Genomic DNA, 14,683 nt, shown 5'->3' with positions numbered 1-14,683 from the left:
AAGTGATTGCGGTGGTAGTGAAATGAGGGCATGGTTGTAGGGTGGAGGTGTGGTGATAATTGTAGGTGGTGTTGGTTGTGAGTGAGTGATGGATCTAGCATCGTGGAGGTGTAGCGATAAACTGTAGATGGTGGTAGTGGTAATGTTATTGAAGTGATGTTGATGGTGGTAAAACGATGGTGGTGGTGATGGTAGGGTAGAGGTATGGTGGTGAAGTGATGGCCTTATTATGTGGTGGCAACACTAGAGGTGTTATAGTGATAGTAATAGTAATGATGAAGAAATGGTGGTGCGATGCTAGTAGAAGTAAAATGTTGGTTGTTAGGTTGCGATGGTATTGGGGGTGGTAGAAGGATGACAATCTGTGGTGGTGAAGCAAAATTATGGCACTAGTAGTCTTAGGGATGTGGTGGTAGTGATAGTAGTATGAAGCAATGGGGGTAAAATGATTACAGTGAAGTGGTGGTAGTGGTTAAGCAATGGTGGTTGTTCGGTTGTGGTTTATCCAATGGTAGTGGTGGTGAAACACAAAAAAAATTAAAAATCATACAAATGGATATTGGTCTGGGTGGTTGTAGAGGTGGAGAATGAGGAGTGGTTATGTCTCTTTCCATTTCTAGTGTTATCGGTAATATTTCAAGTAGTTATTGTGATTGTAGGTTTCTAAGCCGAATGCACGAAGTTTGATGTTATTTTGGAGCCTTAGAATTGCATTGAAATCTGGTTGAGGTATGTCGAATCCGACAGGAATACACTCATGACAAATCAAATTTGTATGTGAGGAGCATTGGATTTGTTAGGAATGCACCTGAGGACCATTTGATTGAGCCTGGGGCGCATTGTTTTTGAAGGAAAGCACTTGGGGGCACATCAAATTGCGCTTAAGGCGCATTGAAATTGTTAGGAATGAGCCCGAGGCATTTGATTGTGCCTGGGGTGCATTTAATTCAAAAGAATTGCACTTGGGGGTGCATCCAATTGCGTCTAAGGCGTATTGATTCAGAATGAAAGCACCCTAGGGCACATCAAATTGCACCTACGACGCATTGAGGAATGCGTTCGAGGAGCTTTTGATTGTAACTAAGTCGCATTTAATTTGAAATAGTTGCACCTGGGTGCATCTAATTGCACCCCAAGGCTCATTGATTCCAAAGGGAAAGCGCATGGGGCGCATCACATTGCGTCAAGCGCATGTTACCCACTACCACCACCATCTTACAACTACCACAATTATCATTTCACCACCACCGTAATCCCTCAACCCCTACACCACCATTGTTTACCACCACTGCCACTTTTACAATGACTTCACCGCCTCTTAAACCACACCGTCAATGCTACCGTCATCATTTCACATTCATTTTCACTTTGCCACAACTGCTATCACACTTCCCCACCACCATCATTTTGCCTTCGATAATCACTACCCAGTATCATAACTAATGTATCCATCTCATAACTATCATGTTATCACTACACCACGTCTAATACTCTCACTTCACCACCACTAAAATCATACCTCAACTACCACCGTTGCTCCGTCACTATCACTTTACCATGGGCGCCACCACCTCAATCACGATCATTTTACTATCGCATCTTCACTACCACAATCCTAATTTATCACCACCAACACCGTCATAAACTGAGAATACTATAGATATTCTAATAATTGGCACCGTCTCATAACCACAACCTCCACTGCCACCAAGATACATTGCTAATATTCTCAAACCAGAAAATTGAGAATATTGTCATATCTTCTTCTTTTTTCCTGAGAATATTCTTAATGTCAAAATTCACTATCACTTCAAACTCACCATTTTCAACGCCACCCAAAGCACGTTGAATATATTCTCAACCGAAAAATTTAAGAACCTTGGCAATCACTTCACAACTAGTGGTTGACTTTACTCCCACATCACTTCATACCATCATCTCTATCACTTGACCACCATGACTATTACGACACCACAAAAACCATCATTGAACCACCTCATTACCACCGGCCTCCACCCCACCGAACTTTCGCCACTACCTCATTTGCCGCTTCTTAAACAGAGGAATAAACATGTCCAATCTCTAGTTCAGAGACTACTTGTGTTGGAGTGTTTCAATAACAAACATAGTAGAAATAACTTGTTTACACTATATTATTGCAAATTTTTTGTTATCTAACACAAGCCTAACAACTTAGCGCAACTTAACCTAAAACACATTTCATATATATATATAATATATATATATATATACACACACACCACGGATCTAGTGAGGGATCCCTTACCAGTCTACCGTGCGGACCTCCCCTTTCCCGATTGAATTGCGATGATCCGAGCCGTTCAATGTGTTCAAAACGTGATTTTAAGGGTACTTGCTAAAAATTAGCAAAAAAAATGATCGGAAAGGGCTTGATCCGAGCAGTTTTTTACTGAACCGTTCAATAAAAAACTGCTCGGATCAAGCCCTTCCCGATCATTTTTTTTGCTGATTTCTCGCGAGTACCCTTAAAATCACGTTCTGATCACTTTGAGCGGCTCAGATCATCCCAATTAGATCGAGAAATGGGAGTCCCGCACGGTAAGCCCGTGCGGGATCCCTTAAGGGAACCGGACTATATATATATATATATATATATATATATATCTTCCTTATTTATTAACATCTCTCCTAAAAACAACACACATGTTAGCACACTTTCAAATAAAAACAAAATATTACACTCACTGGGAAAAACCACACATATTTACTAGTACGGTGTTGCTAACCTCCGCCGACTAGGTAGAGGATAATGTGCACATAATTTCAAAAGTTCGAATATCAATGCATATCTCACAAATATTAATACAATTTCACAAATATCAATGCATTTTTCTCGGACATCATTGCACATTTCATCTATTATACTACACCTTTTGGGGCGGAGGTTAGAATGATCCTCACTAGTAACTCTAAATTCATGTCACTAAAATACTTTTGAAATTATTAACGCATAGTTTTTTTTTTGTTTGTCCTCATTCAAGTATTTGTTTTTCATTTGTTAGTTTTTAGTCAAACTTTTATTGATTAATGGTTTGTTTCGATAAGAGGTAACGAAAAAGTAAAAAATATAAATTTTTACTTTTTATTTTTGGAAAATATAAAAAATTTAGTACTCTTAGCCCCAAAAACCGAACAAAAATTGCTAAATTTCATATGCCCCCAAAAAAAAATAAAAGAGGGTAAAGTTAACTTTTTCCTTTTTCGACATCTCTCGCCGAGAAGAACCAATAATATTTTTTTGGCTATTTGTTAACCACAATCTACTCTATCCTAGGGGACTTGGGAAGGAAGGGGGATGTGTGCTTATGGGAATCGAACCTTGCCTGTGTGCATGAGGGTATAAAGGAGACACCAATTGCACTCCACTTCACTTGCCAATAATCTATAAATTTTTAAAGCAAAAACTAACAAATACAAAAACAAAAAAAGAATATGAAAATCCCAAAATTATTTTTGGAAATTAGGCTTAATATGAGATGTTCTTAGACATCCCTCTAAACTCAACTCCTATATGCTCTTCCCTCCTAAAAGCCAAACATTTTTCGACATTAAAAAAAAAACTAAACTCCCATTAATGCATATAATATTAACAAAAAAGAAGAAGAAAAAGAATCGACCTATATATTGTAAAAACGAGGGGTCTTTTGTGTTTGCTTCTCTTTTTGAAAAGTATTTTTCAAATTTTTTTTCCTACTTCCAATTATTTCTTTTTTTATTTTTATTTTTATCTCTATGTACTTATTATTTCTACTGTTTTTTCAAAAAAACTTTCAAAAAGTGTTCCAAACATACAATTTCCTAAATTATTCATTTTAGTCCCCTCTATTTTCTTTTTCTTTTTCGTCATACATTTCTTTTTACTAGTACTGGAGTGCCTTTTAATCCTCATTAATATCGATCGGGTCCAGACGCAGACGAAATTTTCCGCATCTGTTCATACGCAAGAAATTCTCTCTCCTGTTTATAACTCCAGAAAATCTCGAACATTGCTGAATTCGAACTCTGTCGGCCTTTATCGATCCAATAACCATCGGCGTACTTCCTTTTCATCCCTCCGGTAATTATGCTGTTTTGACGGAATTATTATCATTCATTCTGATTATTTGAACCCTGATATACTTAACGTTTACTTTTCAATCTCGTAGCATCCGTGAAGTGGTTTGTGTCTGTTTAATAATGCGTTGATCTGCGAAGATTTCCGTGAAATTCGTCGTCAATTAGCGGCGGTTGACCTGGAAAATACAGCTATGGATCAATTCGAAGCGTACTTTCAGAGAGCGGATTTGGACCGTGATGGCAGGATCAGTGGTGCTGAAGCTGTTGCTTTCTTTCAAGGATCCAACTTGCCTAAGCAAGTTCTCGCTCAGGTTGCCCCTGTCTCTCTGTGAATATATATCTATTCAACTTCGTGCAAAAATTTGTATAGGAGGTCTTCTGAATTTGGTTTATATCTGCTAAATTTCGTTTAAGCTAGGGTACCGTGTTTGGTTGATGTATTTCCGTTTTGTATGTTAGTATGCTAGGATAACTAAACGCCGGGACACAAGCGATGCGGGTGCAAATTGTGTTATGCGAAAGATGGAGAGGGAAATCATGATCTGAGATTAACATGGAATGAAGTATGAGTGGGAAAGTAGAAAAGAAGGGAGAAAATTTTCAGATAATAGATATATTTCTTTATGGCTGTTTCTTTTGGTAGTTAAATGGTAGGAGTAGTTTGGGAACAAAAAGAGCGAGTTAGTCTCAAACCTGACGTTCAGTCCTTTAAAGGGATGGTTTTCCACTTTTCCTTTTACAATAGTAATAGATATTGTGGTTGTTCTTTATATTGGTCAAGGAGCTTGAAGGATGGCTTAATGTTTTCAGTTCAAGATCTGTGTTTGGAGAGAAACTATTCCGTCTATCATAATGACCAATCCACCAGTTATTCCACAGGTCCCTGAATTCTGAAGTTTCTTAGGGTTTACTTCATGTGAATTGTTGCCTTTTGCTTCGGAACAATGTTCTGTTTAAGGATGGCTTAATGTTTTCAGTTCAAGATCTGTGTTTGGAGAGAAACTATTCCATCTATCGCAATGACCAATCCACCAGTTATTCCACAGGTCCCTGAATTCTGAAGTTTCTTAGGGTTTACTTCATGTGAATTGTTGCCTTTTGCTTCGGAACAATGTTCTGTTTATGTCTTGAGGAAGAAAAGATGTCCTGTGATTGATTGATTTATTGGCTGCAGATATGGATGCACGCGGATCATGCTCGTACTGGTTTCCTTGGCCGGGCTGAATTTTCCAATGCACTTAAACTAGTAACCGTGGCACAGAGTAAGCGCGAACTAACTCCGGATATGGTAAAGGCGGCTTTATATGGGCCTGCCTCAGCTAAAATCCCTCCACCGCAGATTAATCTTGCGGCTATCCCAGCACCTCAGCAAAATTCATTAGCTCCTGCACCTACACCGCAGATGGGTCCAGTTGCTCCAACATCCTTGCAAAACGTTAGTTTCAGAGGACAAGTACCTCCAAATGCGACTATGAACCAACAATATTACCCATCGCAAGGGAATCAGACAATGAGGCCGCCTCTTCCTCCATCTTCCGTCAATGCTGCCCGACCACCTCAAGCCGTTCCAAGTCCTGATCTCTCAAGAGGAGTTAGTGTGGCTGGTCCTACTACTGCAAACTCAAATATTGCAAGCAATTGGCTTGGTGGAGTTTCAAGCGGTGCATCTCATGTCCCTAACCAAGGAAGTACTCAATCAATGCCCTCTACCGGAGCTAGGCCACCATATTCACTTTCATCACCTTCATTACCAGCAACGAAGGATTCTCAAACATCAGCTGGTTCTAGGAATGGGATTGCTTCTGATGCAATGTTTGGAGGGGACGTGTTTTCTGCCACCCAACCTTTACCAAAGCATGGGGCGCCAACATATTCTGTGAGCAGTTCACCTGCATCATCCACAGTTGTTCCTGTATCTGCTGGGCCCCAATCTTCAACTAAGTCGGACCCCTTTGATTTGCTGCAAAGTTCTTTCTCGCAACAGCCTGTGGGAAACCAGTTGCAGCACGCTCAGACACCTTCGAAACCGAGCCAACATGTTTCAGTTCATAAGGCTTCTTCAGTTCCACCATCAGTAGTTCCAGGTGGGCCAGGAAATTCTGATTCCAACCAGTCCCAGCTTTCATGGCCCAAAATGACGCGAGCTGGTATTCAAAAGTATACAAAAGTGTTTATGGATGTAGACACAGACAGAGATGGGAAAATCACTGGTGATCAGGCACGGAACCTATTTTTGAGTTGGAGACTTCCAAGAGGTAGACTCTGGATGATTCTAAGACTTTCATGTTTGTTTCTTCTTACATTTTCCATTTCCCTTCCCCTGCAGTGTTGTTGCGATGTGCAAAGTAGCACTCATATGTGTATAATGGTATCTAATTATCAGTTTCATTCTGATTTGTTTTCGACTAAGAGGATACAGGGAGGTGTGGAACATTCAAATGGCAATGTGAAGGCCTTGAAATTATCTTGGACGTACTTGAGTGTTAGCAATTTTCATCTTGTATACGTTAGCGGGGTATAAAATGTGGAGCATCTAATTGTGTCATCATGGATCATGAAGATGTGGTTCTTGCGGCTTGCTCTTGACAACCCCTTCAGCGCTATTTTTGGAAAAGCCAACTAAGGCTAACGAATCAATCCAATAGCCTTTACGATATCCAAAGCTCACATGTCTTTGGATGTGTCTGCCCACATCAGGATTCATTCTGTCTGATTACCCAGGAAGATTTGGCAGTCATTGACTGGAGGCCCAATCATTCACTCGCCACTTAGATTTGGACAAGGCCTAGCCCATAATCACCGAAGAATTTTGCTTGTGGTTAAGGTGCAAGGTGGGAAGGAGATAGACACCGACCCTGCAGGACCATTGGATGTGGAAATGATCTTATCCAGATTTAAATGATCTTATCCAGATTTGATGACCATCCATGGTGGGATACTGATGGGTTAGCAAGAAATTCTAGATTTCCTAAGCTTGCGAGATTGACATAGGAAATTTGAAGATATTGTGTTTACCTTGTTCCTTTATATGCTTACATCTTTGTCGTATCTTTTGTGCCTTTTCCTTACTCCCACTATCCTGTTATCGAAGTTTTCTGCCTTCCTGGTGTCTGTTGTGTTATTGTTGTTATTACCGTTAGTGCTATTTTTTGTGTTATTAATTTCTAGTTCTCTACTTTGTTAGTTTGGGGTTGGTGGCCTTAGTGCTTTTTGTCTTCCGATTATATTAGCCTCATCTTTATAATTGTTGGCTTTTTCCAGAGGTCTTGAAGCAGGTTTGGGACTTATCTGATCAAGATAATGACAGCATGCTCTCTTTGAGGGAGTTCTGCATAGCTCTCTATCTGATGGAGCGATACAGGGAAGGAAATCCTCTTCCACCAGCACTTCCAAGTAATATTTTGCTTGATGAGGCTCTTTTGTCTATGACTGGTCAGCCCAATGCTGCTTATGGAAATGCAACTTGGGGAAACCCCGCTGGTATTGGTTTAAATTGTAGTTTAAGGATTATTAATTTCATCACCATCCTTTAAAAGTGATCCAATTCATCATTTTCTTTAGGTTTCAGACCACAGCAAGGGATGCCTGTTGTCCAACCAATGGCACCTGCAGCTGGTTTGAGGCCTCCAGTGCCTGGAATGCTTCAGCAGAATGCAAGAGTGCCATCGATGGGAGGTTCCCCAGTAAACCAACTCAGTAATGGGGAACAAAATTCGGCAGATTCAAATTTCCACGAGTCTGCAGAAACAGAAAAAAATGTACAGGATTCTTGTTTCTTCACTCTATATGGAATTGTTTGTAAATCATATTGTTTTATTTCTGCCTGTACCTCTGTTAAAAGGAGTTTCTTTGGTTCACTAGACAAAAGCGAGGGAAATTCTCCATTTTTTATGAATACAAATCATATTTCTTAGTTTCCTTGATTAGTGAGAAACAGTGTGAAGCCAATTGGTCTGGTTGCTAGGTGACATAGTAAGCACACTATCATGTCTCTAGCACGAACTGATGGATTAGGTCCTGAGTAGTTGGGTCCTTTCTGGTACAGAACTTGTGAAGCTTCCAGTGACTTTATCTTGTATCTGACATGAAATGTTTACTTTGGTTGTTCAGTCCCTCTTGTGAACTTGGTTTGACCAATCTTGTGCTATTGCGAGTGGATTCCAATTATAGGCTTTTGCCTCTTTAAATTATGTCGCCCGACGTTCCCTAATATTTAGCGGCTCTCTTTCTTATTGCGGTTATTTTCTCTTACATAGGCTGGCTTTATCCACCAGAGTTTTTTTCTTCCCTTTTCTGCCTCAGATGTGGGACATGTTTATTAGTCTGTCTGTGGTGTACCTGACCAAAATTAATCCTTTATCGGATATAATTTGTAGAGAACTAGAGTAATTTAGAACCATGAATTATCAGATACAATAATATCTTAAATGGCACATTGTTATGAAATTACCCAAAGGCTTCAAGTATGGTTTTTATCAGGTAGATACAATTGCAAAGAAGCCCCAACATTGAAAGTAAGGTATGTCGTCAGGTGTTAAGTTTTGAGTTCATTTGATTATCACATCCATTGAACATGAAGATTTTCTTCAGGCATCTGTGGCATGGTCATTTGCTCAATCATCAAAGATAGAACTGTCTTTCATTCAGTTCCATTGTCTGATGCTTTACGCATATTGCCTATATATATACAAAGTATACCAATGGTATGTTTACAATTGCCGAGTTATGAATACATTTGAGCCAGAGTCAATCCAAGAATGGGCAATGGTGTGCTCAAGCTCTTCTTGAAGAGTTATCTGTTCCCTAAATGAAGCTTAAGCCTTGTTCATTCTGGGTTTGGATCGAAGTTGGTTATTGAACAACCTTAGAATTATGATTAAGTGATGGGGTTACCTCATGAACCATATGGAACGCAAGTTTCTGACCAGTCCGACCGTGAGCTAACTTGTGTAACTTGGCTTTGTCTTATGCACTTGCTTTTAGAGATTGAGAGTATGAACAAATTTTTGATGTGCAAACATATTCTCATTGTAGTATTTGTGAAGGATGTCAAGTGGTCAATTGGGTATAAATTAAAATATTTTTGATCTTGTAGGTTGAAAACAAGGAGAAGGTTCTTCTAGATTCTAGAGACAAGATTGAGTTCTACCGGACAAAAATGCAGGATCTGGTTAGTTTTCTTCTGTATCTCATGAGTTACGGATATCTACTTGTCGATAATTTATGACACTGTAGAGATATACGTTATTCTGGAACTTGAACTTCACGATGCCTAATTTTTTGTTCTAAGTATTTCATCTTTTACATTTTTGTTACGAGTTTCTCTCTGTTTTCATGCTAGGTACTATACAAAAGCAGATGCGATAACCGACTCAATGAGATAACAGAAAGGGCCTTAGCAGATAAGCGTGAGGTGTTTTATTGGATTTACTGAACTGTGTTAACTTAGTTGTAGAGGTTTTCTATGTTTTTGTTCTCATTTCTTGCCAGTGGTTTGGTTTTCCTTCCTTTACCTAAGAAACATATGTTAATCATTATATTTCAGGCCGAGTTACTTGGTAAGAAATATGAAGAGAAGTACAAGCAAGTTGCAGAGACAGCCTCAAAATTAACAATAGAAGAGGCTGCGTTTCGTGAAATTCAGGTTGTATATCCTTTCCTCTGTGTGACTATCAATAGGTTACAAGTTACAACTTTCAACTGTGGAGGCAAGTTTGGACGTTTACTGTTTCTAGAGAAAAGATTGACCATCATTTCTTATTCTTGTTATAGAACTCAACCCCAAAAGCTAGCTATTGAAGTGAGGTTGTCCTCACGCCCACCTACTTCACATTACTTTGGTACTCGAGTGATGTGGGCTTTGCTTCACCGTTCTTCTTGTCCCTTTAGCTTCTTCCACCTGATCCAGAATACTGTTTAATTTATTGGCATCTTTTGCAGAAGATTGGAACCATCTTGGTTGACTTCTCCCACACAGATTATTGCCTTAGAAGTTGGGCTAAAACTCTCTTTTGCTTATGTTCTGGTTTTACACTCTGTCCTTTCTTGTACACGTCAACATCTTGATTTGTTCTTGCCAATTCTTATGGGGACGCTGTTTTTTAACTTGCCAATCTGTACTGAAAGTGTGGCCTTGTAGATATCTTGCATAATGGACCGAATTATTATAACACTTGACTTAAATTCTCCTCAATATACGTAGGAGAGGAAGATGGAGTTGCATCAGGCAATCATTAAAATGGAACAAGGTGGCAGTGCAGATGGTATTCTTCAGGTAATCTAACCCCTCAGGTGTTATAGGTTATGGGGAACTTGCACGAAATTATGCAACTGTAATGTTTCCTTGTCAAGTATAGGTTCGTGCAGATCGTATACAATCAGACCTTGAGGAGTTAATTAAGGCTTTAACTGAACGTTGCAAGAAACACGGGATGGACATTAAATCCATGGCAGTAATTGAACTCCCCACTGGTACCTTCTACTCCTCTGTACTTCATTCTTATTACTTCTATTGGAACTGCTTCATGCTTACAATGTTGTTACAGTCTCTGAAGTAGAAGTCTTAATGAGTTGCCTAATTTGTTTTTGTGATTTGCCATTCACGTTCGCTTTGGTGGTTCTTAATGTTGCAATTTATGATTTCGCTTCAACTGTTTTGTTTCACAGATAAACTTAGCATCTCTTTATGAATTTCTATATCATCCTTTTTTTCCTAAAATGGTTTAGTACATGAGGTCAACTATTCTGCCTGGGGCCAAGAGGTGTTTGGCCCAATGTCATTAGGAGCACACTTTAGTGTCAGGAGAAAAGGAGTTCAACTCCAAGGTGCTAATCTAACTATTCTGACAATACTAACTTTCGTCGATCAAAAAGGACAAAAAAACTATTCTGCCTGGGTTGGACCTTTCGCTGAATATAATACTATATCATATCTGACTTCAATAGTTGCTTAAGAAAATTCACCTCTCTCTCTCTCTCTCTCAAGCATGTACATGTGACGTCAGTGTCGGTTCATGTGTACATTGGCACTGAGCGATGCATGCACTAAGCCATTCAGATGTACATAAATCTCTCCACCCTGATGGAAGCAGGATTCTAATCTCGAATTTTCGGTTCACTATTTACTATTTAGAGACGATGATAGACGGTCAGCTGGCCCCGAGGAAACTTTCATGTTGGTTCGATATTTTCCATTGCACTTGGATGCCTCTTGTGTACTTCTGACCTTTTATGCCCTAATGATCTTTTTAGGCTGGCAACCTGGAATTCCAGAGGTATCATCTGTTTGGGATGAAGACTGGGATAAATTCGAAGATGAAGGTAGGCATCCTTAATTCTATATGTGAAATTTTATGAGCTGGTCTTTTCCCCCTTTTTCCACTGCCATTCTCTATAATACAACACCTCTTCTTTTATTCAATGGCATAAGATACTTGGCAAGTAGGTCTATGAGTTGCATATACATCTAAAAAATTGTAACATTTACTTTCAGGGTTTTCATTTGACGCTGCCAAGACCAACTCCGTTTCTGTCGAGAAAGAAAATGGTTATCCAAATGATAGTTTATCCCCTGATTCATTGCCTCATGCTGACGTTATGTCAGAGAAATCTTTCAGTAAAAGTGGTCCTGCCTTTGAGAGTGAATCAGCATACACTCATAGTGATGATGAATCAGGAAAAAGTCCATCTCAAGACTACTCAGATAACCATTTCTCAAAGAGTCCTGAAGCAGATGCAGAAAGCCATAGGTATGATTGTAGATTCAAATTGTTTGTTTATGACTTCTTGTATCTCTCTATTATTCTTGTATGTGTTCCTTCTGTAATTGTCATGGTTCTGATTTTATCTTTTATGGACAGAGGATTTGATGAGCCATCCTTTGGTAGCTTTGATAATAATGACGATGTAGATTCAATATGGGGTTTTAACCCTGTTAATACCAAGGTGAGTTTGGCTAAGGTATTTGGCACTACATTTTGGGGATTCTACGGGATTGGGGGCCATGCTCCCCCACCAATTTATTTATTGATTTTTTTATTTTGAACTCGAACTATTTATAAATCAAAGTATTTGCACTATATATGGTAAAGTATTCTCCAAATTATTTTTGAAAACTTAGTTTGGTCTCTTCAAAATTCAGTTATTTTTACCTTATGCCATGAAAGATTTCCCAACATTCTTATTAACACGTCGCAACCGAATATACTTTTGGGTGTTTTGGTTGTGCCAAAAAAATGAACAAATATCTGTCTTCTATGAAAAAAGCATTGAAAAAATGATGACAATGAGTAAAAATTTGTTTCTCTTAGTTTCCACACAACAGACACACAAATGGATATGGTGGGCCCGCCTTGCTGCGGGGCTTAGTGGTTGTTCAGATTGTGTTTTCCACACATTAATTTTTGTCTCCTCAACTCGTGCAACTTTCAGGACTCGGGTCATGAAAAGCATTTCTTTGACGATTCTGTCCCTAGCACTCCATTTTCCAGGGCTGGTAATTCCCCACCAAGCTACGGTGTTGGATCAGTGGACCCATTCTTCGACAGTTCCTCTAGGTTTGATTCCTTCAGTATGCCTGATGATGCATTTTCTCCTCGACGGGAGACCTTCTCAAGGTTCGACTCCATGAACAGTAATCAAGGAACTCTCACAAGGTTTGATTCCGTAAACAGTAATGTAGGCTATGACCGCAGTAGGTTCTCTTCTTTTGATGATAATGACCCGTTTGGATCAAGTGGTCCGTTCAAGGTCTCGTCGGAGAGTCAAAATCCAAGGAAAGGTTCGGACAACTGGAACTCCTTCTAACTGGGTGCTTATCAGCCTCCATTGCCTCTTCTATCAGCATTCTTCGTATGGATGATGTGCCGAGTTTTGTTTTCTGTATAGAATGAACGAGAGTTAAACAGAGTTGGACTATGCAAAGTTTTGGTGTTGGCCTTGCTGTGTTTATGCCTGAAATATATATCTTTTTCCGGCATGCCATGATTGAAGGGAAAAACGTTCATGCTCTTGTGCTGCTTTGGTATTCCAATTCGTTCGAAGACTCGTACGAAAAAAGAAAGGTCAATGCCTACGAGACGTGCAGCTCCCGTGTATTCTTTGTATCATTTATGCCCTTGGTAATTGTGTGGTTTTATAGCGGTGTTCATATCATGTTTGTTGTCTCTTATAAATTTTGAACTCCAGATTTGTACACTGTTGTTTCTCCTCGAGTCTATGAAGAGCATGTTCATAGAACACTGGCGAAGGACTTGTCATTTTATATCGTTTGTACCCCTACAAATTCTGTTAAGGTTCTATTGGCCATGCTGATTAAGAGCTTTGATATGATACCCTGCTATGGGACAGTTTTCTGCCATCATGTTCACTGATCACTGGACTTTGTATTTTCACTGTACCTGCCTCATTCCCCTCCTCATTCCCAAGGGCCTGATAGTGTTGTTTGGATCATTTCTCTCTAGTCTGTTTATAATGCTTCTTCTCTTGCTTGGAATGCAATCACATAATATCCTACCGATGCTTGGAATCTGAATTTGTTTGGCTTCTAGGAACATGGGTGAAGCTGAAATAGTCTTGTGTTTTAGAAACCCTTTCAGAAATCATGAGTAAAGCTAGCTCCCTCATTGTTATTATACACTAGTATAATTGTTGTGTTCTAGTTTGAATACAGGAGAAAAAAAATGGGATAATGCATGAGTGTTGGCTGTGGTTGATTCGACAGGGATTTTTTTTCTTTGGGCTAGCAGCTGCTATGAGTTCTTGTGTAACTGTGGATTAAATCATGGGAGAATGATAAAAATAAAGGGGAGAGTTAAAACAAGATAGTAGTAACAAAAAGAGGGAGTGACGGTTTCTTGATTGAGACGATATTTTAGTTTGTTGTTCATCAAAGCAATAATTATGCATTTAATGGTCAACATTCCTTTCGTCAAGACAAATTTTGTAATTCACATAAAAATTAAAAAAAATTTGGCGAATATTTTTTCAATTAAGAATAAAAAAATAATTAGTCTTAATTATTAAACGGGCTTTAAACAAAATAGATAAAAGAAGGTAAGATTCATTCAGACATTTGTAAAATTGCTTTAAATATATCCTACTCGTAGTAATATTTTTCATATGGATATTATGCTCAGAAGTAACAAGGTCCTCAATAAATAATATAAGTAAATAAACAGATCCGTGGTACAGTTCAGAAAAAATATAAAACCTTCTAGGAAACTCAATCAACGGTTTAGAACTCTTCATTGAATCTTACGGTTAACTCTTTCCTGAATCTTTAAATCTGAATCGTTGATTGAGTTTACCAGACAAGTGAAGAGAGAAGAAAAGAGTGCGGGGCAATCTGATTTTTAGAAAGAAAGGAATGAGATAATTGTATGAATGGAGAGATAGATACAGGGAGGGAGGGACGGGGAACAAGATATGGTGAGTGGAAGCTTAGAGTCGCTAACAAATTTTTTTTTTCTGTGCAATTAGTTTAAGATGTCTGACTCCGATTCTCCATTTCGGGTGAGGAGGAGAAGCCGTTGGAATTTTAGCTGGCACAAGAATCTTGCTGCGCGCATGACTCCGATCTTTAAAC

The 14,683-nt window shown here is 39.0% G+C and overlaps 1 protein-coding gene across 2 annotated transcripts; it reads left to right on the top strand.

Annotated features, from left to right (window-relative positions):
* Positions 1-3,867: 3,867 nt before the first annotated feature.
* LOC131330816 (uncharacterized) lies at positions 3,868-13,456 on the top strand. 2 transcript variants are annotated; one of them, XM_058364552.1, is made up of 14 exons: positions 3,868-4,099; positions 4,188-4,409; positions 5,273-6,353; positions 7,360-7,578; positions 7,660-7,856; positions 9,194-9,268; positions 9,440-9,511; positions 9,644-9,742; positions 10,301-10,372; positions 10,455-10,569; positions 11,350-11,418; positions 11,591-11,846; positions 11,958-12,042; positions 12,529-13,456. In XM_058364552.1, the coding sequence occupies exons 2-14, from the start codon at positions 4,290-4,292 to the stop codon at positions 12,901-12,903; spliced, it is 2,835 nt and encodes a 944-aa protein (XP_058220535.1). In that variant the 5' UTR covers positions 3,868-4,099; positions 4,188-4,289; the 3' UTR covers positions 12,904-13,456. The 2 variants fall into 2 exon arrangements, with proteins under 2 accessions (XP_058220535.1, XP_058220536.1); XM_058364553.1 differs by having other exon boundaries at positions 3,921-4,077.
* The last annotated feature ends 1,227 nt before the right edge of the window (positions 13,457-14,683 follow it).

This window comes from Rhododendron vialii, chromosome 6a (genome assembly GCF_030253575.1).
Source record: "Rhododendron vialii isolate Sample 1 chromosome 6a, ASM3025357v1".
Classification (NCBI taxonomy): domain Eukaryota; kingdom Viridiplantae; phylum Streptophyta; class Magnoliopsida; order Ericales; family Ericaceae; genus Rhododendron; species Rhododendron vialii.
The sequence above is the reverse complement of the archived record's forward strand: the minus strand, read 5'-3'. Positions and strand labels throughout refer to the sequence as shown.